This window comes from Lepidochelys kempii, chromosome 11 (assembly GCF_965140285.1).
Source record: "Lepidochelys kempii isolate rLepKem1 chromosome 11, rLepKem1.hap1, whole genome shotgun sequence".
In the NCBI taxonomy this organism is placed as follows: domain Eukaryota; kingdom Metazoa; phylum Chordata; order Testudines; family Cheloniidae; genus Lepidochelys; species Lepidochelys kempii.
The window spans coordinates 12,401,954-12,425,512 of NC_136390.1; the positions used below are offsets into that span (position 1 = coordinate 12,401,954).

The following is a 23,559-nucleotide window of genomic DNA, read 5'->3' on the forward strand; positions in this document are numbered from 1 at the left end:
GGAGAGTGAATTTGTGTGGGGGGGTGGAGGGTGAGAAAACCTGGATTTGTGCTGGAAATGGCCCACCTGTTGATCACTTTAGATAAGCTATTACCAGCAGGACAGTGGGGTGGGAGGAGGTATTGTTTCATGATTTCTGTGTGTATATAAAGTCTGCTGCAGTTTCCACTGTAAACATCTGATGAAGTGAGCTGTAGCTCACGAAAGCTCATGCTCAAATAAATTGGTTAGTCTCTAAGGTGCCACAAGTACTCCTTTTCTTTTTGCGAATACAGACTAACACGGCTGTTCCTCTGAAACATGTATATAGTATCTCTGAGGATTTCAAAGTACTGCACAAAGTTTGCAAACACTTGAGTCACTCCATCCACCACAGAAATGCAGCCACCAATGAGAGTAAAGTAGCAATCTAGTAAAGGACCTCATTGAGCACCCATTCAAGTCAATGGGAATCTTTCCATTTCAGAGATCTTTCCCTAAAAGCACATGGCATTGCTAATGATCAGCATAGGACAGGCAGCAAGGGAGACTGCCACATCAACTCTGAAACTACAGGAAGAAGTTAGGGAGTCAGAATGTAGTTACCCAAATTGGTAATTTGGTTGGGACATTGGAACCAGCACCCTTATTCTTTTGAAAATAGCAGTGAATTCTAACGGCCACAAGTTACTTGATTCACCAAACTCTTCCACCTCTTATATCTGTTCTTCTGTAATACCTAACTGTGTAGCATTAAAATTGTGTATATTTTCTTCATCCAGTAGCTTCAGAGATCACTGATGTCTAATAGACTTGTTAATTTCTTATGACAGTTCTTTAATTCAATATATTCTCCACAGTCACCAGATATAACTGTGGCTAGTCATACAGGCCAGATCCCCAGCTAGTGTAAATCAGCATGGCTTTGAAGTCAGTGGAGTTATGCAAGTTCACACCAGCTGAGGATCTGGGACATAGATAAGAAACATTTGATCCCTGTTTCTCTCTTCCATCTGCCTCGTGGACTGTTTCTCTGAATCTGCTGCAATTTAAACAATAACAGAGCTGAGTACTGCTTTCTTATTTAAACTATCATGAGCAAGTTCCCCTTCTGGGAGTGTTGGAGCATGTCAAGGAAAATTTGGCCAGAGCATAGACAGACGGGGTGCCCAAGAGGACACAGAGAAAGTACAAAACAGGGAGGATCTGGTTCAAACAGTTGCCCATATTCTTCCCCTCACTTGAAATATTTTTCTTTCGATCTTAGTAAAAGCTCAGAGTGTTAGTATAGAGCTGCCCCCAGGCACCTTTGATTTGCGTGACCAGCATGCACACAGCACAACATGGTAAGGGTCACTGACCTTGGCGGTGTTATAGGGATTCATATTTCCGCATGGATGGAGTGTTCTTGAACAATGTCTCCAATGAACTAGAGGCACGTTTTTCTTCCTCAGGAAGCAGGCAGAATCCCTGTGTCTCCTTAGTTAATTCTTCAAGAGATATAGTGCTGCAAATTCATATAGTGCTTTCCAGCATCCAAGTGCTTTACAAAAGATCCCACTTTACAGATGTATGTGAAATCTTTTATGTCCTGTCGGCAGTATCACATAGCAGTAACTGCTCAGGATGCAGCTCCATACTCTGGTCCTTGTGTGGATGGCCATTTTGTGTGTTCTAAGGCCCTGTCCTGGCTAAAACTCCTGACTGACTATATAACCAGCCAGAGCCTTCGACACCTCACCACCATTCAGCTTGTGTCCACCCAGCAATTTTGCTTCCCTCATAACTATGTTTGCACATCCACACCTCGCCTGCTTTCTGTGTGTTTTTGTATCAGTGCATCAGACACTGGGTGAGATTTTGTTCTTCACCTATTAGAGATGCAGCACAGAACTTGCAGCCCAGAGGAAGAGGGGAGGAGACTTTAAGCTTCTTCACAACCCCAAGCATAACTGTCTGAGTTACCCCTGGGTGGCAGCACTGCCCAGAATCTCTACAGTGCCATGTTCTGCGATCCCACTCCCCATATGTCCTTCCTGCCCTCACCCCCATGCCTCGTGTGTCTCCTATGCCAGGCTGTGTGAAGGAGTCCTCTGGAGGCTGTCTTGCAGTTCTTGTGGCACCTTAGAGACTAACCAATTTATTTGAGCATGAGCTTTCGTGAGCTACAGCTCACGTGCCACAAGTACTCCTTTTCTTTTTGCGAATACAGACTAACACGGCTGTTACTCTGAAACCTGTCTTGCAGTTGTCTGCCTCTATGTCTATTCTGGGGAAATCCTCCCTCGGTAGGAACTGAGACTTTTAGGACCCCTCTGGTTCACTCTGGCCTTATTCAGTGTAGAAGGGCTGGGCAGGTATGAAGATTTCACTGTTTCTGAGCAGCTATCCCATAGTGCATGGGCCTAGTGTGCCTCGTGAACATTCACCAGCAGCACATAAGGCAGTGCATTCTGGAGTGTCCTACTGCCCCAAGAGTTGGGACACAGGAGGAAAGAAACGCTTAGTTACGCAGACAGTACAAACAACCTGTGCTGAACTGGTTCCAGGAAAAGAATCATGTGCCAGCCGGTACACAATGTTGCGGGATGGGCAAATATCACGGGTGGGGAAGAGGAGGGGTCAGACTACATTGTGCTTTAGCTAGATCCTCAGCTGGCAGAATGCTCCTTGGGGCTATTACCAACTGGAGCAAGTCAGTGCAGTGTCCTGGCTGGCTCTCACCTGACCCATGGCTAGGGGCCAAGAAGAGAATAAGGGAGCTGTAACTGGATCTGTGATGGCCCCTCCCTTTCCTCTGTTATGCTGAAACATAAAATCTGGCCCAGGGCATCCTGGAGGTTATTAACTAAATGCTCCAGAATGTGAAGAATTATGATAAAGGTCCACCCCAGACATGACATTAATGCAGGATTTAATGTTAAGGGTCTGATTTAGACCCTCACGACTAAGGAAAAACAGTTTACATGTCAATAAATACATCCTAAGGCAAAACCTGTGTTATTTACTCAACAGAGTCCGAGCTGGAGTGATTGCACAGAGCTCTCCCTGTTTACAGACCAGAAGAGAACACTAAATAACCCTGTGGTCTATTGTTGTCCTTTATGTGTGTGAACTAAAAACTAGTTAAAGTAAGAACTCCAGGGCTAAAGTTAGTTATGGGTGGTTCCATCTGGTATTGGGTAAAAAAAATTTTATGCCTGTATTTAACAGCATCTTATTTTCACCTCCTGTAGGAAATTCAACAAAGGCACGGCCTGGCCAACTCTATCTCCTCCTATTTAATCAAGCCCGTCCAGAGGATCACCAAATACCAACTTTTACTGAAGGTACAGTAATGATCTAGTCTGATTAGCCACATTGTTCAGATGGGGTACAGAGGGTCACAGAGAGAGTCAATAACTTGACTGGCAGGCACAGTAGCCTGGAGCCACAAGATATGGGGGTCTAGCACTGGTCACGTTAGGTTCAATTAGGAGCCTCTCTGTAAGCCTGTGCAGGGGAGTTAGTGAGTGTAATGATCCCTCTTACTCCCCTTTAGGAGCTAACTGCATGGTCAGACCCTACTGAGGGGTTGAGCAGCTGCTGCAGCTGGGCCCCCCGCACCCTTCCAGATAAGTGGCAAGGAATGGAAAGGAGGGGCGAGGAGTGGATGGAACCTTGGCTCACCCCTCACTTGCTGACACAATGACCAATGCAGCTGATCTGATGCTAAGGTGGAAATAAGTTGGGCCAGGAAAAGAGCTGTAAATGAGAATCTGACTCAGTGAGAAGAGGAGGAATGATCCAGTGGTTAGGGAGACCTAAGTTCAACAGTCTTTTTGCTGCACTGGTTAGGGAGACCTTGCTGCAACAGTCTTTTTGTGTAACCTTGGACAATGGGAGTTAGGCATCATAAACACCTTTAAAAATTGGTTGGTTAATTAGTCTGCATCTCAGTTCCTCATCTGTAAAATGGGGATAATAGCACTTCCTACCTAACAGGGTGTTGTGAAAACAGATATATTACAGATTGTGAGGCACATAGATTCTATGGTAATGGCAGCCAAATAAGTACCTAAAATATAGTGTGAAACACTGCCATGCTGATCTGCTAGTGGCTTGCACACCTTTTGTTCAGGTGTAAATAACTGCACAATGAATGAAGGCAATGAAGAAGTTGGCCCACCCAGAACATGTGTCTTGTAAAATGATATGGAAATCATAAATGAATCTGATAATGCCTCTAGCAAATTCAAGCCAATTTCTCAACTGTATTTCTGCCCAAGAGGTTCTTTTACCAATGCATTGAAATTACCAAGTTTTTATAAATGCATACCATGGGGTTAAGTATCATATATTAAAGAAAATCTTTCTCTGTGTTTTAATAACATAAGCAATTAAACTGGTAAAAATTGCAAAGCTCCAATTTACTTTTCACCATTAATGCTGTTTATTTACTGTTTGCATTTCATTCATCTCAGTCAGTGGAAATAAGATGGTCAGTTTCTCTTGTGTTTAGTCACTTTCATTTACTGGGTATTATACACTATGCAGTGCTGCAGTATTCAGGCTTCCTACACTGCAGGGCAGAGCTCTCAATTCACCTTCAATATGGAGGGTGATACCAACAAATTAACTCTGTCACCAGCTCAGTCTCTGAAACATTTATGCCATCAACTTGCATTTGAGGGTGAGCCCCATCCCAAAAGGACCCAAGGGGGCAAGGAGAGGGAGACGAATACAGCTCTTACTGAAATCTGTGGAAAGATTCCTATTGACTTTGATGGCAGTTGGATCAGTCATAGGTGGGTACAGAAATAAGGAGAGATTTAATGGTAGGGAATAACTGTGATAGAAAGGGGAGAGGAAAAATGAAATCTTGAATTGTAAAAGTAGATAGGGGAGAAAGACTGAACTGGAAAAGAGAAACATCTTGGGAAAAAAGTGTTTTGTAGAGAAAAATGCAAAGGATGAAGAACTTCTGAGGGGGAGGCATATGGTATATTACAAATAACAGAAGAAAAGATGCATGAAGAGGAAAAGTAGACACAGAGAGACTGATTCTCCACAGGAAATGAGCTCTGAACATCCAGTCTAGCCCTAAGAAGAGAAAAAGGAAAGAAGGGGAAAATCCAGGGGAGATAGAAGTGTTTTCTTATACAGTAAGTTTGCTTTCTGGAACACTTTGGTCAGATGTTTTAATGACAGTTCAGCTGTTTCTAATAATAGCAAACATCTGGATGTTTTCCTGGGTTTGGATAGGGACTCCTACCCAACATCTGCCTCTTTTTGGACGCTGGATATCAGCTTAATTTTTTCTTTGAAACGTTGACAGGTACAGCACAGGAATACTTACACACAAATAAAAGACTCATGAGAGTAACTTTAAAATTAACAATGGGAACATTTTCTATTGATCTTGGATTTTGAAAATTGATCAGACAGTATCCACTTAAAAACTAACCACCAATAGGAGAGTCTCATATAAGACATGGAAGGTCATTGTCCCACTCTGTTTGGCACAGGTGAGGCCTCAGCGGGTGTACTGTGTCCAGTTCCAGTTGCCGCACATTAGGGAAGATCTGGACAAATTGGAGACCATCTAGAAAATAGCTACAAAAATGATAAAAGCTTTAGAAAACCTGATCTGTGAGGAAAGGTTAAAAATGGACATATTTAGTCTAGAGAAGAGAACACTGATGGGGGACACCAATAATAGTCCTCAAATATATTAAGGGCTGTTACAAAGAGCATGGTGATGAATTGTTCTCGATGTCCACTGAAGGTAGGACAAGATGCAATGGGCTTTATCTGCAACAAGGGAGTTTTAGGCTAGATATTAGAAAAAAACTTTCTAATTATAAGGATGGTTAAGCATTGGAATAGATTACCAAGGACGACTGTGGATTCCCCATCATTGGAGGTTTTTCAGAATAGGTTAGACAAATACCTGTCATGGATGGTCCTGTTTCAGCTCAGGAGGCTGGACTAAATGATCTCTGGAGTCCTTTCCAGCCCTACATTGCTATGATTCTAAACAAAATATATGTAGGGTAAAATCTCACTAGAAATAGAGACAATTTAAGCCTCTTTTAGGCCCTCTCTATAGATGAATTTGTACCATTTAGTTAAACTGGTTCAATTAAACTGGCTTAGTTAAATCAGTGCAAACTGCTGTGTAGACACTCTTATATTGGTTTCAGGGTGATCTATTTTGTTGAACCTTAAACTAGTTCTCAATCAACTGAATCCAGGTTTATGATATATGAGTGTCCACATGGCCTTTGATGCAATTAAACTTCATCCATTTTAAATCTCACCTTTAATTAACCTGTTTCAACACTTCATGGAGACAAGGCTTTTTGGCTGGGAAATGTAATCTGAATTTAAATGAGTGTATATTTTTCTGCCTGTAAAGAAGTTAATTATATATGGCCTGCATTTCTTCTTAGGAACTCTTAACCTGTTGTGAAGAAGGCAAAGGAGAACTCAAAGATGGCCTGGAAGTGATGCTCAGTGTCCCCAAGAAGGCAAACGACGCCATGCACGTCAGCATGCTGGAAGGTAGCAGATTCTCAAAATCATGAGGGGGAAAGCTATGCAGGAATTAATCCTGAGGTGTCTTGTTGCCTAGAGTTTGCAGTGACAGGTTTGTGATTGCTGACTGCCCATTGCTCTCAGATGCTTCCCTACTCCTCATGAGATTTCTCAGAAATACTTGTCACACCTGTAAAAAGGAGAAGAGTGTTCAAGCAAGTAATAGAAGCAATGTCCTACATCTATCTGCACAGCACCTCATGGGATGGTGATTAAAATTGCTGATGGGCAAACTCATCAGCAAAATTAAGAATACACACACACACACACACACACACACACACACACACACACACACACACACACACAACCTCGAGCCAAACCGTTTCTGGAAATCTAATATTTGATTGTTTTTCACTCTGGTCTCCGACCAAAAGTAGAAATGCCCTATTACTACAAGAGAATCAGTTCCTGTGAGAATCAAGAGCTATGGACAGTTTATCTAAGGCTTTCACAAGCATCTGGAAGTTTTTTTTTATGAATTGAACCTAAACTCTAAACTGATAAAGCCCAATTCTGATGTCATACCAGTTTTACACTAATATAGTTCCATCGTCTCCAGTGGAATTACTCTCGAACCACATTGGTGTGAGATCAGAAAGGCCCTCTGAAGTTTGCCTATCGTTGGTTACACTGCCCATATTTTGATAGGCTAAGCTAAAATGCTCTGAATTGCCACATGGTACAGAGTTCATCATTAAAGTTTTTACTGTGTCATTTACAAGTAATTAAGATTGTGGTGGCATGCACAGTAGTCCATATATTGCTGCCCTATATACAGTTGTCACCATTAAAATCTTTACCGTGTTTCCCCTTGCCTAATGAATATTACCACACACAAATACAGTGGAAAGCACTAAAGGTACATACAGGACAGCAATATAGGTACATTTCACCCAATATATATGGCACACTGAGTACCACAGAAACAATTCAATCCAAAGCAACAGAGAATAAAGTGAACAATGTTCTGACTGTGACAGTGCCTTTCCATTAATATCCATTCAAGAATTAGTTGCATAATAAAGCATGCGACTCTATGTTCCTATTCTTTCATAACACTGTAATCCTCTGAACAGTGAAAACCCTGCTTTGTTGATCATTGGGGATATTGGTCCCAGGAACAAAACTGGATAAAATGTTCTGTTGTGTTTCATTTAGGCTTTGATGAAAACCTGGATGTTCAGGGAGAGCTCATCCTTCAGGATTCCTTTCAAGTGTGGGATCCCAAGTCTCTCATTCGGAAAGGTCGCGAGAGACACTTGTTTCTCTTTGAAATCTCTTTGGTTTTTAGCAAAGAAATCAAAGATTCTTCAGGACACACTAAATATGTTTACAAGAACAAACTACTGGTAGGTCTACCAGAATGAGATATTCTGGGGTTGGGTTTTTTATAGGTAGAGATGGAAGGGAAGGCTTGTTTGTCTCTGCATTGAGTTTGGAATACTTATGCATTCTGGAACCCCATGCTCAGACCTTGTCGGGGCTCACTGAGCCCTGCTATATCTGAAAAACAAAGCTCAGAGCATTTCTGGAAAGATTAAAGATGACAGTGTGCATGGTGGTTGGGATGGTGGCAGTGGGGTTCGTCTGAACTGATCAAACACCTTTCCCTTGCCATCCCTTGCTTATGGCTTTGTTTTCAGTTTATTTTATCAGTGTACAACATACCAGAGGAGCTGAGCTCCCCCACAATGTAAAATCTCTTGAAACCAGGAGGCTCCATTCATAATGTACGATCTCTCCTTCTCACTAGACCTCAGAACTGGGAGTGACAGAGCACGTCGAGGGAGATCCCTGTAAATTTGCCTTGTGGTCCGGGCGGACACCATCCTCAGACAACAAAACAGTGCTGAAAGTGAGTCTTTTGAGCTTGTTTTCTTTGCCTTCAAAGCATTAAATTCCCAACTGGGGACTGGAAGTGCTAAGTGAAAGGTAGGATTTTTTTCCCTGGAAGCATGCATGTAGTTCCCATTGGAGTCAGGGGTCAATTCTGCCCGCATCTTGGGGCAGAATTTGGTTCTAATATATAGCCTGGCTCAAGAGGGTTCAATTATGCAGCTGCTCAGTCCACTGCAGTCCTCTTCCTATTATGGTCTGTTTTGAGCCACTGCAGAATCTAACTCAGGATGATTCTGAGTTTGAATTTGTATTTACATTGGGGACTGTAATTGGTTCAGTTGATTGCCCCTGGATTCATTGGCAGTAGTGCTTTTCTTCAAACTCACAGAGCTGACAATCATTTCGCTGATTGAATTCTTAAAAAAGAACTCACACTAGATATTTTGTTTGAGAAATACCAGCTGTGCACTGATAACCTGTTTCCTCACCAGAGAGCATTTTTTTATTTCTTGTATTAAATATACATCTAGAGATTAACTGCTCTCGTGTTGCTTGTTGAACTTATTAGGTAGGTATGGCAAACATGCGCTTCCAGTTCTGCTAGGTTTATTAGGTATTCCAGCTGCTGTGACAATGGAGTGAGGAACCAACAGTGAAACAGTCAATCATGTGTTAATATCAACAAATCATGACTCTTCAACATAGGAGACGTGCCAAGAATATTATAATGTGCCTATCGTTTTGCCTTTTGGAACTTCAGGCATCCAGTATTGAAACAAAACAGGAATGGATCAAAAATATCCGGGAAGTCATTCAGGAGAGGATTATTCATTTGAAAGGAGCTTTGAAGGAGCCAATCCAGCTCCCCAAGACACCAGCAAAGCAGAGAAATAACAGTAAAAGGTAACCTCAGTGATTCCATAAACAACCCTCCTGTTTGGAGCTTGATTCTCGGTTGGAACTGTTTTCTTCAGCAGTGCAGGTTTGCTCAGATTAGTTAATTGAATAGAAATTCTCAAAATAACTTCAACTGTTTGAGTGAAAAAAATTTGATTGGACAAGCTGTCCTAAACAAAAATAAGGGGCCAGATTTTCACATTGTATAAATCCATGAAATCAGTGGACCTTTGCCGTATCATACCAGGAGAGTGTCTGTTTGCTTTTTACAAGATTCACGTAGCATTTTTACGATAACCATCCACAGTCTTCACAGACAAACTTTGCTTTTTTTGACCATGAAATGGAGGAAAACATGTAATGAAAACCTTTTCTGTGGAAACCAAACATTTTCAAATTAAAAATATTCAACCCCCCCAAACTACTAGAGTGATGTATAACATGTAATGAATTAACTGCTGGATCAGAATGAAAATTACCCATTGAGTCCAAGGATATTTCTCTTGCTGACCCCACCTGAAGAGGAGTCTATTTCTTCTCACAAACAAGCGCCTGCGTATTCCCTTTTCTTGTTCGATTTTATGTATCATGTGACAATAAAAATAATAAGTGGTCTTCAGCATTTCAGTGTTACCGTCCATGACAAATAATAAGAAATAATAACAGGACTTTTGTGGACAACAAGGTGGAGTACCTGGTTAGAAAAAATTATATACAATGGATTGTTCCTTTCACTGCATTAACTAAGGTTCCAGCCTTGCATTGGGATCCATTAGAACAGACCCCTGAGCCCATGTACAGTCAGTCTGTCCATCTTAGGGGTCTCAAACTCAGTTTACCTTAGGGCCAGTGCCAGTCCTCAAATCCTCCCAGCGGGCCAATAACGTCACTCATGCCACCCAGAACCCGCCCCCCCCAAATTCTTCCCCCCCACCTTGGCTAAGGCTCTGGGAGGGAGTTTGGGAGTCTGGGAGGAGGTCTGGGGGATTGGGGGGATTGGGGGGCAGGATCTGGGAGGGAGTTTGGATGCAGAAGGGTGAGAGGTTGGGCTCTGGGAGGGAGTTTGGGTGGGGGAAGGGGTCTGGGGTGCAGGCTCTGGGATGGAGTTTGGGTGCTGGGTGCAGGCTCTGGGCGGGGGCAGGGGTGCAGGAGGAGGGGGTGGGGTTGCAGGTTCTCAGAGCAAGTTTGGGGGTGGGAAGGGGGTGTGGGAAGGGGGAGGGGTGCAGGCTCTGGGAGGGATTTTGGGGGTGGGAGGGGTGTGTGGGGAGGAGGTCGGGGGGGTGCAGTGCTAACCTGGGGCTCCAAGGCACGGCGGGCTGGGGGGCCTCCACGCGCTGCTGCTCCCAGGCACCGCCCCGCAGCTTTCCATTGGCCACAGGGTGCTCGGGCCAGGGGCTGTGCGTGGCGGTACAGCCCCGCCCCAGGGTTGCAGGGAGGGAATGGCAGACACGTGGAGTGAGCAGGCAGAAGCCGCTCAGCTCCGCTGCGCTCCCGGTAGTGGGCAGGGCCCCTGGACATTGTAAATCACCCAGCAGACTCGCGGTTGGGAAGCACCTCAGGGTGGCAGGTGGGGCCAAGAGAGAGACTTGGCCCCAAAATTGCCCCATTGGGGAGGTTCTCGGGCTGCAGATGGCCAGGAGTATGAGAGCCCCCATTTGAGCACCTCTCAATCTTTAACATGTTTATTATCATAACATCCCTGAGAAGTTGGCCAATGCTTTGATCCCCATTTTACAGATGGAGAACTAAGGCACAGAGAGACTAAGACCCAGATTTTTAAAGGTGATTTGCCTATGGTTTCACAGGAAATCTCTGGCAGAGCAGGAAATTGAACCACAGGCTACCACCCTAAACAGTGGAGCATCCTTGCCCTCACAGTTTTTCATGGGCTTATGGATGGGTTTGCTCTCATAGATCCCAATGAAAGAGTGAGACCTTTGTTGGCAACATCAAAGTCCTGTCAGATGTAACAGGCTGCTTGTATTCCTTGTATACTAATTTCAGTAAAGAAATTCTTAAAAAGAGGCAGAAAGAGGTTCAACGGAAAAGAATTTCAGGAGGGGGAAAAAATACCCTATGCCAACAGACTGATGTGGTTATATCTTTTCTTTTCTTTTCTTTTTACAATCCTGTCATTTTTATGCTAGTTTTAAACTCCTGAAAATGTGGATTACAGTGAGACTGCAGAGATATCCCTTCACTTCAGTGTCGTGAACAGCAATGCTATTATTTGGATGGCTGGTTTTGGTTAAGTGAGAAATCTAACTCGAGTGAAATATCTGCCTTACCACCCTCATTAGGGAACTATTTCTAGGAGCAAGAGCCTTCGTTGCTGTAAATATGGACACAAAGGCCATTCCTATTCCAGCAATAAACATGGTGATTATATGCAGAATTCTAACCCTACAGCAGAGGTGACATCATTTTAAATTACACAGTGTGTAATAATATGAGCTCCATCAATGGGGTAATCTTAGCACAAATCCTGCCCAATGTGCTGAATTGGCAGTTCTCAAATCCACCTGTGAATTTTTGCACTTCCCAAGGCTGGTGCTTTAAGTAAACAGGGTTGTTTTCTCATTGTCCCTGTGCAGAGATGGAGTAGATGATGCAGACAGCCAAGGAGATGGAAGCAGTCAGCCTGATACCATTTCCATTGCATCCAGAACCTCACAGAACACAGTGGACAGTGACAAGGTAGGATCTATCCCTGCATATGCACTGCAGCTAACTCTTCCCAAGAGAATTTAGGATAAAAGCAGAATAGAAAGAGAGACAAAGAGACTAACCCTTTATAGAGGTTCTTTAGCTGTATTACACTTGGGAACCCCTTTGCTGAGATATTAAAAATCTGGCTATTCTTGTGCTTGTCCTCAGTATTGCTGTGGTACATAGTTTGCCCTTCTTGTTGCTGGTTCTGAGCTGCAGCCTCTGCCCTGTGTGTTAAAATTTAGAGGTTGAGTAGGCTATGAAAAATCACAGCTCAGAGCAACTTTTTTCTTATTAGCACTGTCTCAGAGTGAGCCAGATTGTGAATTACCAGACAGTTGGTTATCTTCTGTAATTGCCATATTAGTGCCAAAAACTAGTCTATTGGAGGGACCATGGGTGCACACACAGCAATTAATATAACAGCACTGAAATGCAAACTCTCCCCCCACCCCCACTCCATTGTGTAATCATGAGAGCCTGGGAGGCCTTCTCCTTCCAGATACGGTGATTCTGGAATCCATTCCTTCTCGACATATGGTGGAACATATCTGTGGTACCCTTGAGGCTCATTAGATTCCATTTTAATGTTGTATGTTGCTCTGTGTGTGTGTATGATTGTTTTATTTATTGAACAATCCGAGGATTTGGCTGTTTGGGTGCTCCATTACTGCTATGAGGATTGACTTGGGTATATTGCCCTAATTCCTCCAACTGTGATCTTTGGCCATATTTCCAGTTGCCCAGAAGTCTTTGTTCAGAAGCACTGATTCAGCAGTGATGTATTGTTAATCACAATAATTTATTCAGTTTAATATAGTTGGGTTTTTCATATCCACCAAGAGTATTTATGCCTTTTCACCTGTTTGGTTTTGAAACCGATGTAAACTTGCAAAATAATGAACTTTCCAGGATCACCTATGGTATATGTGCTCATCGGTGTTTTTATCATGCTGCCAGTGGCACTGAGTAGAAAGTGTTCTTGCAATTACAAAACTTGTATCTGTGATTGTCAGGCTCACCAATGAGCTCCAGTATAAGATGTTTTTGAGAGCTGAACTCAGAAATAGGAATGAATTGTAAATGAATAACCTTTAAAAGCCTCCAAGATAATACATTATTGGAACATGCCTTTTAAGGTAAACATGTTATTACTTTCTTGTTCCACCAATAACCTAAACAAGATTTGGTGTGATCTATATATATCCCAAAAGCCACTGAAACTAGATGAATACCTTGCTGGATGCTGGAAAATACATTTTCGCTTCTTTGATTTACACTGACTTATTCTGCATTTCAGTATTGTTCATCTCTGTTATTCCTGATAAATGTTCTGATTCAGCAAAGCACTTGAGCACATGCTTAACTTTAACCATTTGCCTAAGTCCTGTTGATTTCAATGTGACTTATCCTTATGCTTACTGTTAAAGGCATGGATAAGTGCTTTGCTGTACAGGAATAGACATAAGCGTAAGTGTATTCTCAAGTGTTTTGGTGAATCAGACCTATCGACTCAAAGTCAAATTCTGCTAAAATAGGGCCCTTGACATCAATGGCACTAATTGTGGGAGTAGGGTGAGGAGAATTTAGCCTTCATGGTGCTGCATTGCAGCACCTTTATGCTGAGGGGTGTTGTATAACTCACCATTTTACCTCAGAATCATCTCTTCATGTTTCCATACACTAATACTTTAAAGACTGAGGTCTTGATCCTGTATCTGGATCTGCTGTCAGCGGCCTTTGTGCTGGCAGATCCCAAAGAAATACTGGAACCTAACAGAGTACAGTACTTCTTACAAAAAGAAAAGGAGTACTTGTGGCACCTTAGAGACTAACCAATTTATTTTAGTCTCTAAGATGTCACAAGTCCTCCTTTTCTTTTTGCGAATACAGACTAACACGGCTGCTACTCTGAAACCAGTACTTCTTACGTTAACTTCTCCTAAACACAGAGCAGTATTTTGGACATTTGGGGGATTTTAGTCTGGGGCCTTGAAGAGATATTGACTCCTTATGTGTGGTGCTTCTCTTCCAGGAGAATTAGAGTGAGGCCTCTTGGTGAGAGGCATCAGTGGTTTATCTTCTCAGCCGGACCAACAGTAAATGATCAGAGAGCTTGTGGGCAGATCTCAGAAAAGCTGCAGCTGCACTCCCTCAGGTTCTTGGCGCAGCTGGTAGCGCTTGGGTAAACTCTGTAACATATGCAGCATAATGAGTTCATGTGCGGCAGATAACAGCACTGCTCAGGCACCCATATGTAATGAATCTGTGATCTGTAAATAATAGACTCAATTACTATCCAACTCCAGTTAGTGGAGTTACCCTGGTGTAAGAGAAATCAGATTCAGGCATTGAGATGTGTCCTAAATATAGCTCTCCATTCTGTGACCTCAGTGAAATCTCTCTCCAGGTGCCCCCCTGGGATTAAATCCAGAAGAAATCGGGGAGAGGCTCCCCCTTTGAAAACAACACACTATCTCTTCATAGAAACCTCTTTTACAAATACATGCAAAGCCACTTCAAAGCAATGTCAGCCAGTCTAGAGGCAGATTAATTTGCACTTGGAACATTTATATATTAACTTAACACTCGAAACAATTTTTAAGTAACATTGAGGTTCACACAATTTTCTCAAAGCAAGGAAATTTAAAGCTAAAGTCAACACACTTTCTCCTTTCCTTCATTCTGGCTATTATGCCTGGGGATTATCCAGGACATAATTGAATGTTAGGGGAAATGAATGGCATGCATCATTTTGGGCTAAAACAACCCAAACAGATTTTTGAGTTTGAGCAGTGCCAACAACTCTCTAAAACTTGTATTTGATCACACCCCTTCAGCCACACTCCTTTATTTCAAATCTTTTCAAAAACAAATCTCTCCTGGTTGAGAGTAAGTTTCATTCTTCTCATATATCAAGCTCCAGCCTTGGAGCAAATTTTGTAAAGCTACATTTTAAACTCATGGGGGCAAGGAGGGTGTTGAGTAGAAATACTGACACAGCTGTTACTCCAGTAGCCTGAATGGGAATTTTCATTGTCTCTGACTGTAGATTAATTAAACAGTACGTTTTAGCAGAGGACATAGTGTGCTGTGGTGGCCAGGGCACTAGACTAAGGGAAAGAAGAACTGGGCTCTAATCCTGGCTCTGTCACTGACCTGCTGTGTGTCCTTAGATAAGTGACTTCACTTCTCTATGCCTCTATCTCCTCACATCCTTTGTCTATTTTGTTTTTTTAATTGTAAGCTCTTCAAGGCAGATATTGTCTCTCACTATGTGTTTGCCCAGCACTTGGGGCCTGGATCTCAGCTGAAGACTTTAGGCAGCACTAAAGTAATAATAATTAATGACATTCACATCACGTAGGCCTCGGCCCTTATTCAGGAAATATGTGCCTAACTTTAGCAGTGTTTCTAAGTCTCATAATCTGTGATAGGTTTCAGAGTAGCAGCCGTGTTAGTCTGTATCCATAAAAAGAAAAAGAGAACTTGTGGCACCTTAGAGACTAACAAATTTATTAGAGCATAAGCTTTCGTGAGCTACAGTTCACTTCATCGGATGCATACAGTGTAAAATACAGTGGGGAGATTTATATACACAGAACATGAAACAGTGGGTGTTACCATACACACTGTAACGAGAGTGATCAGGTAAGGTGAACTATTACCAGCGGGGGGCGGGGGGAAACCTTTTGTAGTGATAATCAAGGTGGGCCATTTCCAGCACTTTACAAGAACAGTAGGAGGGGAAATAAACCAGGGAAATAGTTTTACTTTGTGTAATGACCCATCCACTCCCAGTCTTTATTCAAGCCTAAGTTAATTGTATCCAGTTTGCAAATTAATTCCAATTCAGCAGTCTCTCGTTGGAGTCTGTTTTTGAAGTTTTTTTGTTGAAGAATTGCCAATTTTAGGTCTGTAATCGAGTGACCAAAGAGATTGTAGTGTTCTCCGACTGGTTTTTGAACGTTATAATTCTTGACGTCTGATTTATTCTTTTACGTAGAGACTGTCCAGTTTGGCCAATGTACATGGCAGAGGGGCGTTGCTGACACATGATGACATATATCACATTGGTAGATGTGCAGGTGAACAAGCCTCTGATAGTGTGGCTGATGTGATTAGGCCTTTATGATGGTGTCCCCTGAATAGATATATGGACACAGTTGGCAACGGGCTTTGTTGCAAGGATAGGTTCCCAGGTTAGTGGTTCTGTTGTGTGGTGTCTGGTTGCTGGTGAGTATTTGCTTCAGGTTGGGTGGCTGTCTGTAAGCAAGGACTGGCCTGTCTCCCAAGATCTGTGAGAGTGATGGAGAGTGATGGGTCATCCTTCAGGATAGGTTGTAGATCCTTGATGATGCATTGGAGAGGTTTCAGTTGGGGGCTGAAGGTGACGGCTAGTGGCGTTCTGTTATTTTCTTTGTTGGGCCTGTCCTGTAATAGGTGACTTCTGGGTACTCTTCTGGCTCTGTCAATCTGTTTCTTCACTTCAGCAGGTGGGTATTGTAGTTGTAAGAATACTTGATAGAGATCTTGTAGGTGTTTGTCTCTGTAGAGAAGGGTTGGAGCAAATGCGGTTGTATCGTAGAGCTTGCCTGTAGACAATGGATCGGGTGGTGTCTTCTGGGTGAAAGCTGGAGGCATGTAGGTAAGCATAGCGGTCAGTAGGTTTCCGGTATAGGGTGGTGTTTATGTGACCATTGTTTATTAGCACTGTAGTGTCCAGGAAGTGGATCTCTTGTGTGGACTGGTCCAGGATGAGGTTGATGGTGGGATGGAAATTGTTGAAATCATGGTGGAATTCCTCAAGGGCTTCTTTTCCATGGGTCCAGATGATGAAGATGTCATCAATGTAGCGCAAGTAGAGTAGGGGCATTAGGGGACGAGAGCTGAGGAAGCGTTGTTCTAAGTCAGCCATAAAAATGTCAGCATACGGGTACCCATAGCAGTGCCACTGATTTGAAGGTATACATTATCCCCAAATGTGAAATAATTATGGGTGAGGACAAAGTCACAAAGTTCAGCCACCAGGTTTGCCGTGACATTATCAGGGATAGTGTTCCTGATGGCTTGTAGTCCATCTTTGTGTGGAATGTTGGTGTAGACGGCTTCTACATCCATAGTGTCTAGGATGGTATTTTCAGGAAGATCACCAATGGATTGTAGTTTCCTCAGGAAGTCAGTGGCATCTCAAAGATAGCTGGGAGTGCTGGTAGCCTGAGGAGGGAGTCTACATAGTCTACATAGCCAGACAGTCATGCTGTAGGGGTGCCAATGCCTGAGATGATGGGGCGTTCAGGATTTCCAGGTTTATGGATCTTGGGTAGCAGATAGAATACTCCTGGTCGGGGTTCTAGGGGTGTGTCTGTGCGGATTTGTTCTTGTGCTTTTTCAGGGAGTTTCTTGAGCAGATGGTGTAGTTTCTTTTGGTAACCCTCAGTGGGATCAGAGGGTAATGGCTTGTAGAAAGTGGTGTTGGAGAGAGCTGCCTAGCAGCCTCTTGTTCATATTCCGACCTATTCATGATGACGACAGCACCTCCTTTGTCAGCCATTTTGATTATGATGTCAGAGTTGTTTCTGAGGCTGTGGATGGCATTGTGTTCTGCACGACTGAGGTTATGGGGCAAGTGATGTTGCTTTTCCACAATTTCAGCCCGTGCACGTTGGGGAAGCACTCTATGTAGAAGTCCAGTCTGTTGTTTCGACTTTCAGGAGGAGTCCACCCAGAATCCTTCTTTTTGTAGTGTTGGTAGGAAGGTCTTTGTGGGTTAGTATGTTGTTCAGAGGTGTGTTGGAAATATTCCTTGAGTCAGAGACCTAAAAGTGGCAATTCTTCAACAAAAAAACTTCAAAAACAGACTCCAAGGAGAGACTGCTGAATTGGAATTAATGTGCAAACTGGATACAATTAACTTAGGCTAGAATAAAGACTGGGAGTGGATGTGTCATTACACAAAGTAAAACTATTTCCCCTTGTTTATTTCCCCTCCTACCGTTTTTGTAAATTGCTGGAAATGGCCCACCTTGATTATCACTACAAAAGGTCCCTCCCCCGCAACCTCCCACCCACCCACCCCCCGCTCTCCTGCTGGTAATAGCTCACCTTTCCTGGTCACTCTTGTTACAGTCTGTATGGTAACACCCATTGTTTCATGTTCTCTGTGTATATAAAATCTTCCCACTATATTTTCCACTGTATGCATCCAATGAAGTGAGCTGTAGCTCATGAAAGCTTATGCTCAAATAAATTTGTTAGTCTCTAAGGTGTCACGAGTACTCCAATTCTTTTTACATAATGTGTGATGTTTTTCTTAAAGCCTCAAAACCTGTAAAACAATTAATTTCTAGCTGTTGGGGCTGTGGAGAAAAGTTGGAAAACATGAATCCTACGGGCTTAAAAAGCAGAAGGCAAATAAAAAGGAATCCAAATTTTTTATTATTAAATTCTCATGACTCTTAAGACAATCTCGTGCTGATTGGGGGTCTGGGTCATGACTTTTAGTGTTAGGGATTGGCAGTACTGTTTTAAACATGTCAGTAATCACTTCCTGGACACTACAGTGCTAATAAACAATGGTCACATAAACACCACACTATACCGGAAACCTACTGACCGCTATTCCTACCTACATGCCTCCAGCTTTCACCCTGACCACACCACACGATCCATCGTCTACAGCCAAGCTCTGCGATACAACCGCATTTGCTCCAACCCCTCAGACAGAGACAAACACCTACAAGATCTCTGTCAAGCTTTCTTACAACTACAATACCACCTGCGGAAGTGAAGAAACAGATAGATAGAGCCAGAAGAGTTCCCAGAAGTTACCTACTACAGGACAGGCCTAACAAAGAAAATAACAGAACGCCACTAGCCGTCACCTTCAGCCCCCAACTAAAACCCCTCCAACGCATTATTAAGGATCTACAACCTATCCTAAAGGATGACCCAACACTCTCACAAATCTTGGGAGACAGGCCAGTCCTTGCCTACAGACAGCCCCGCAACCTAAAGCAAATACTCACCAACAACCACATACCACACAACAGAACCACTAACCCAGGAACTTATCCTTGCAACAAAGCCCGTTGCCAACTGTGCCCACATATCTATTCAGGGGACACCATCACAGGGCCTAGTAACATCAGCCACACTATCAGAGGCTCGTTCACCTGCACATCCACCAATGTGATATATGCCATCATGTGCCAGCAATGCCCCTCTGCCATGTACATTGGTCAAACTGGACAGTCTCTATGTAAAAGAATAAATGGACACAAATCAGATGTCAAGAATTATAACGTTCATAAACCAGTCGGAGAACACTTCAATCTCTCTGGTCACGCAATCACAGACATGAAGGTCGCTATCTTAAAACAAAAAAACTTCAAATCCAGACTCCAGCAAGAAACTGCTGAATTGGAATTCATTTGCAAATTGGACGCTATTAATTTAGGCTTAAATAGAGACTGGGAGTGGCTAAGTCATTATGCAAGGTAGCCTATTTCCCCTTGTTTTTTCCTCCCCCCCCTCCCCCAGACATTCTGGTAAACTTGGATTTAAACTTGGAGAGTGGTCAGTTTGGATGAGCTATTGCCAGCAGGAGAGTGAGTTTGTGTGTGTGTGTCCCCCGGGGGGGCAGGGTGAGAGAGCCTGGATTTGTGCTGGACATGGCCCACCTTGATTACCATGCACATTGTAGGGAGACTGGTCACTTTGGATGAGCTATTACCAGCAGGAGAGGGAGTTTGTGTGTGTATGGGGGTGAGGGGGTGAGAAAACCTGGATTTGTGCTGGAAATGGCCCACCTTGATTATCATGCACATTGTAGGGAGAGTGATCACTTTGGATGAGCTTTTACCAGCAGGAGAGTGAGTTTGTGTGTGTGATTTTTGGAGGGGGATGAGGGGGTGAGAGAACCTGGATTTCACCCAGGAGCTGAGCTCAGGGGAGGGATAGCTCAGTGGTTTGAGCATTGGCCTGCTAAACCCAGGGTTGTGAGTTCAATCCCTGAGGGGGCCATTTGGGATCTGGGGCAAAAATTGGGGATTGGTCCTGCTTTGAGCAGGGGGTTGGACTAGATGACCTCCTGAGGTCCCTTCCAACCCTGATATTCTATGATTCTATGATTCTGCAGGAAATGGCCCACCTTGATTATCATGCACATTGTGAAGAGAGTTGTCACTTTGGATGGGCTATTACCAGCAGGAGAGTGAGTTTGTGTGTAGGCAGGTGGAGGGTGAGAAAACCTGGATTTGTGCTGGAAATGGCCCAACTTGATGATCACTTTAGATAAGCTATTACCAGCAGGACAGTGGGGTGGGAGGAGGTATTGTTTCATGATCTCTGTGTGTATATAATATCTGCTGCAGTTTCCACTGAATGCATCCGATGAAGTGAGCTGTAGCTCACGAAAGCTCATGCTCAAATAAATTGGTTAGTCTCTGAGGTGCCACAAGTACTCCTTTTCTTTTTATTGAAATCAGTGGCATTACTCATGCTTAAAGTTAGGCAAGTGCTTGAGTAACTTCCTGAATCTGGGCCCTGGTCCTTAATACTTTTAATATTTTTTTAATAATTTTTCTTTTCCTTGGATTTTATCCTAGAAGCCACAGCATAAAAGTAGTGATAGTGACTATCTGTAGACTACAAATACTTCGTCTTTTTACTATATGCTATGTAGCAAAAAGCTTGAATTTCAAATTGAATCTATGAACCCACTTCGTTATAAAAAGAAAGACAAAAAATATATACAATGTTTATACAATACAATATACAACAGGTTTTTTTTGTAAAACCTGTATTCTGAAGTATTTTTAAAAAACACTTCTTTCTCCATTTGAGAAAATGTTTTATATGAGAAACGTAGGTACTCTGTACTGTACATGGAATTGAAAGGCAAATAGAAACAACAGGAATGAGTAATATTATAGCAAATAGAAACCTCTGTAAATGCTTGAGACAGGACCTGTGTGATCTACTATACCAAAATTAGTTCATTATCCTCTACAAAGTAAACCAGTTCTCTACTTTTGTCCTGTACAGTAAACACTCTTTAACACACTGTACAAAAACTTCACTTGGGATGAAAACCTTGGCCCATTTAAGTCAGTGGCAAAGCTCCCACCCTCTGTGTATAAAGAAAAGGAGTACTTGTGGCACCTTAGAGACTAACCAATTTATTTGAGCATGCTCAAATAAATTGGTTAGTCTCTAAGGTGCCACAATTACTCCTTTTCTTTTTGCGAATACAGACTAACACGGCTGTTACTCTGTGATCTCTGTGTATAGACTCATGGCTTGAGGGACCCACACAAAGAAGATGCTAACGTGAAAGACATTCCAACTTGTTTAGATCTATTGGCTTTGAGAGCTTGCTATTTTTAAAAATGTTGGTCTGATTCCTACTGATTTATCTTCTATTTTCCTTTGGAGGTTGCTGGGGAGAGCCGTCCTCCTCCCATACATGTTGTTTTTGGATCTGAAAAAAGCTCTGAAATGTGAACTGGAAAGTTTAGATGCTGTAAAAATATACAGCAAATACTGTGTATCTTTAATTAGAAAATGGCCTCAATTCCCATTTCAGAGGAATCATAATACTGAGATCTTGACCTCTGCCATCTCTACCTGTGGTACTATATAAATAATAATCAAAGTAACAATAATTGTTCTAGTTGAAGTTGATTATTATAAGATGCTTGTTTTTAATAATGGTCATTAACAATTGGAACAACTTATCTTGAAACATGATGGATTCTCATTTTCCATCAGTTGAAATCTTTAAATTAAGACTGAATATCCTTCTCAAAGAGATGCTATTGCTCAAATAGAAATCATGGCTTGATGCAGGAATTACTGGGTGAGGTTCTATGGCCTGTGTCATGCAGGAGATTACATGAATGGCTTCTCTACATGGCACCAGCAAAGCGCACTAGAGGGGTGAGATTTGTAAAGTGTTCTAATGTACTGCATGCAAACTGCCCCATGTAGAGCTTACTGATGTGGTCTGAAAGGTATCTACTTTACATTAATGAGTGGGACTATGTTAATGCAAACTAGGTACTTTTCAGAGCATTCCAACAGTATTAACTCAGGGCAGTTAGAGTCCTTTGCAAATCCAACCCCTCTAGTGTGCTTTGTCAGCACCATGTAGACAAGCCTGTGATGATCATAATGGTCCCTTCTTCCTATGTCATCTATGAATGGGTTAATATGAAGAGTCCCCTTATCCTTTTCATAGAATTAGAGCTGTTAACCTTGGTTTTCTGCCAAATTCCCACTCATGTAACTGTGTTTTTCTTACATAACTTCCCACTATAGATACAGAATTTTCTCTGTCAGTGAATGGCCCCCTCACGGCCTCAGGGTAGCCATACAAGTGTCCCCACTTGGTTCCTCAGATAAATTCCACATGGGCTTTCTGTGGCCAAAAATACCCCTTTTAGGGATCTGAGGTTTATTTACATTAAAATAAACTCCAAGTAAAATTCCAGCCTCAAATTAAAGTCTAACAACAGTCTACACAAAACAAAAGTTTCTCTTCCTACTCCCAGGCCTTCCTGCCTGGGGTCTTTCCTACTTTTGCAGGCAACTCCAAGGCCCCACCAGACCTATATGCTGCCCTGGCAATGAACAATGAGGAATCACCCCCACAGGAGGAGGAGGAGAAGCCATGTACCCCCTAGGCTGGGAGGTTCACAGCCACCACTCCCAGGAGGAAATGTAGGGTAATGGTAGTTGGTGACTCTCTTCTGAGGGGGTCAGAGGCACCCATCTGTCACCCTGACATGGCATCCTGGGAGATATGCTGCTTGCCCGGGGCCTGTATCTGAGATGTTATGGAGGGATTGTCGAGGATCATACCGCCCTCCAATTGCTACCCCATGCTGCTCATCCATGTGAATACTAATGATACTGTGAGGTATGACCCTCAGCAGATCAGAAGTGATTACCAGGCTCTGGGAGTATGGGTGAAGGAGTTCGGTGTGCAGGTGGTGTTCTCTTCGATCCTTCCAGTCAAGGGTAGGGGCCCAGGCAGAGAGAGATGCATCCTGGAGGTGAATGCCTGGCTGTGAAGATGGTATCACCAGGAGGGCTTTGGCTTCCTTGACCATGGGATGCTGTTCCAGGAAGGACTGCTAAGCAGAGATGGGGTCCACCTATTGAGAAAGGGGAAGAGTATATTTGGATACAGATTGGCTAACCTACTGAGGAGGGCTTTAAGCTAGGTTTGAAGGGGGCAGGTGACCAAAGCCCACAGATAAGTCAAGAACATGGAGACCTGGGAGAAGGTTTGGAATTTTGGGGGGGCATGGTCTGTTATTCCAGGGATAAAGCAGAGACAAGACAGAACTGGGGAGTGGGGGCAGATCAAATCAGTATCTTAGATGTCTGTATACTAATGCAAGAAGTATGGGGAATAAACAGGAAGAACTCAAAATGCTAGTAAATAAACACAACTATGACATAGTTTGCATTACAGAAACCTAGTGGGATAATACACATGATTGGAATATTGGTATAGAAGGTTACAGCTTGCTCAGGAAGGAC

General features: G+C 42.9%; 1 protein-coding gene across 2 annotated transcripts in view; it reads left to right on the top strand.

Annotated features, from left to right (window-relative positions):
* Positions 1–23,559, top strand: part of KALRN (kalirin RhoGEF kinase) — a 637,223-nt gene that overhangs the window by 553,519 nt on the left and 60,145 nt on the right. For both annotated transcript variants that reach the window (XM_073305148.2, XM_073305146.2), the window contains exons 28-33: positions 3,216–3,308; positions 6,414–6,525; positions 7,720–7,910; positions 8,315–8,416; positions 9,161–9,303; positions 11,892–11,994. In XM_073305148.2, coding sequence (XP_073161249.1) covers positions 3,216–3,308; positions 6,414–6,525; positions 7,720–7,910; positions 8,315–8,416; positions 9,161–9,303; positions 11,892–11,994 — 744 coding nt within the window. The remainder of the gene's footprint in view (positions 1–3,215; positions 3,309–6,413; positions 6,526–7,719; positions 7,911–8,314; positions 8,417–9,160; positions 9,304–11,891; positions 11,995–23,559) is intronic.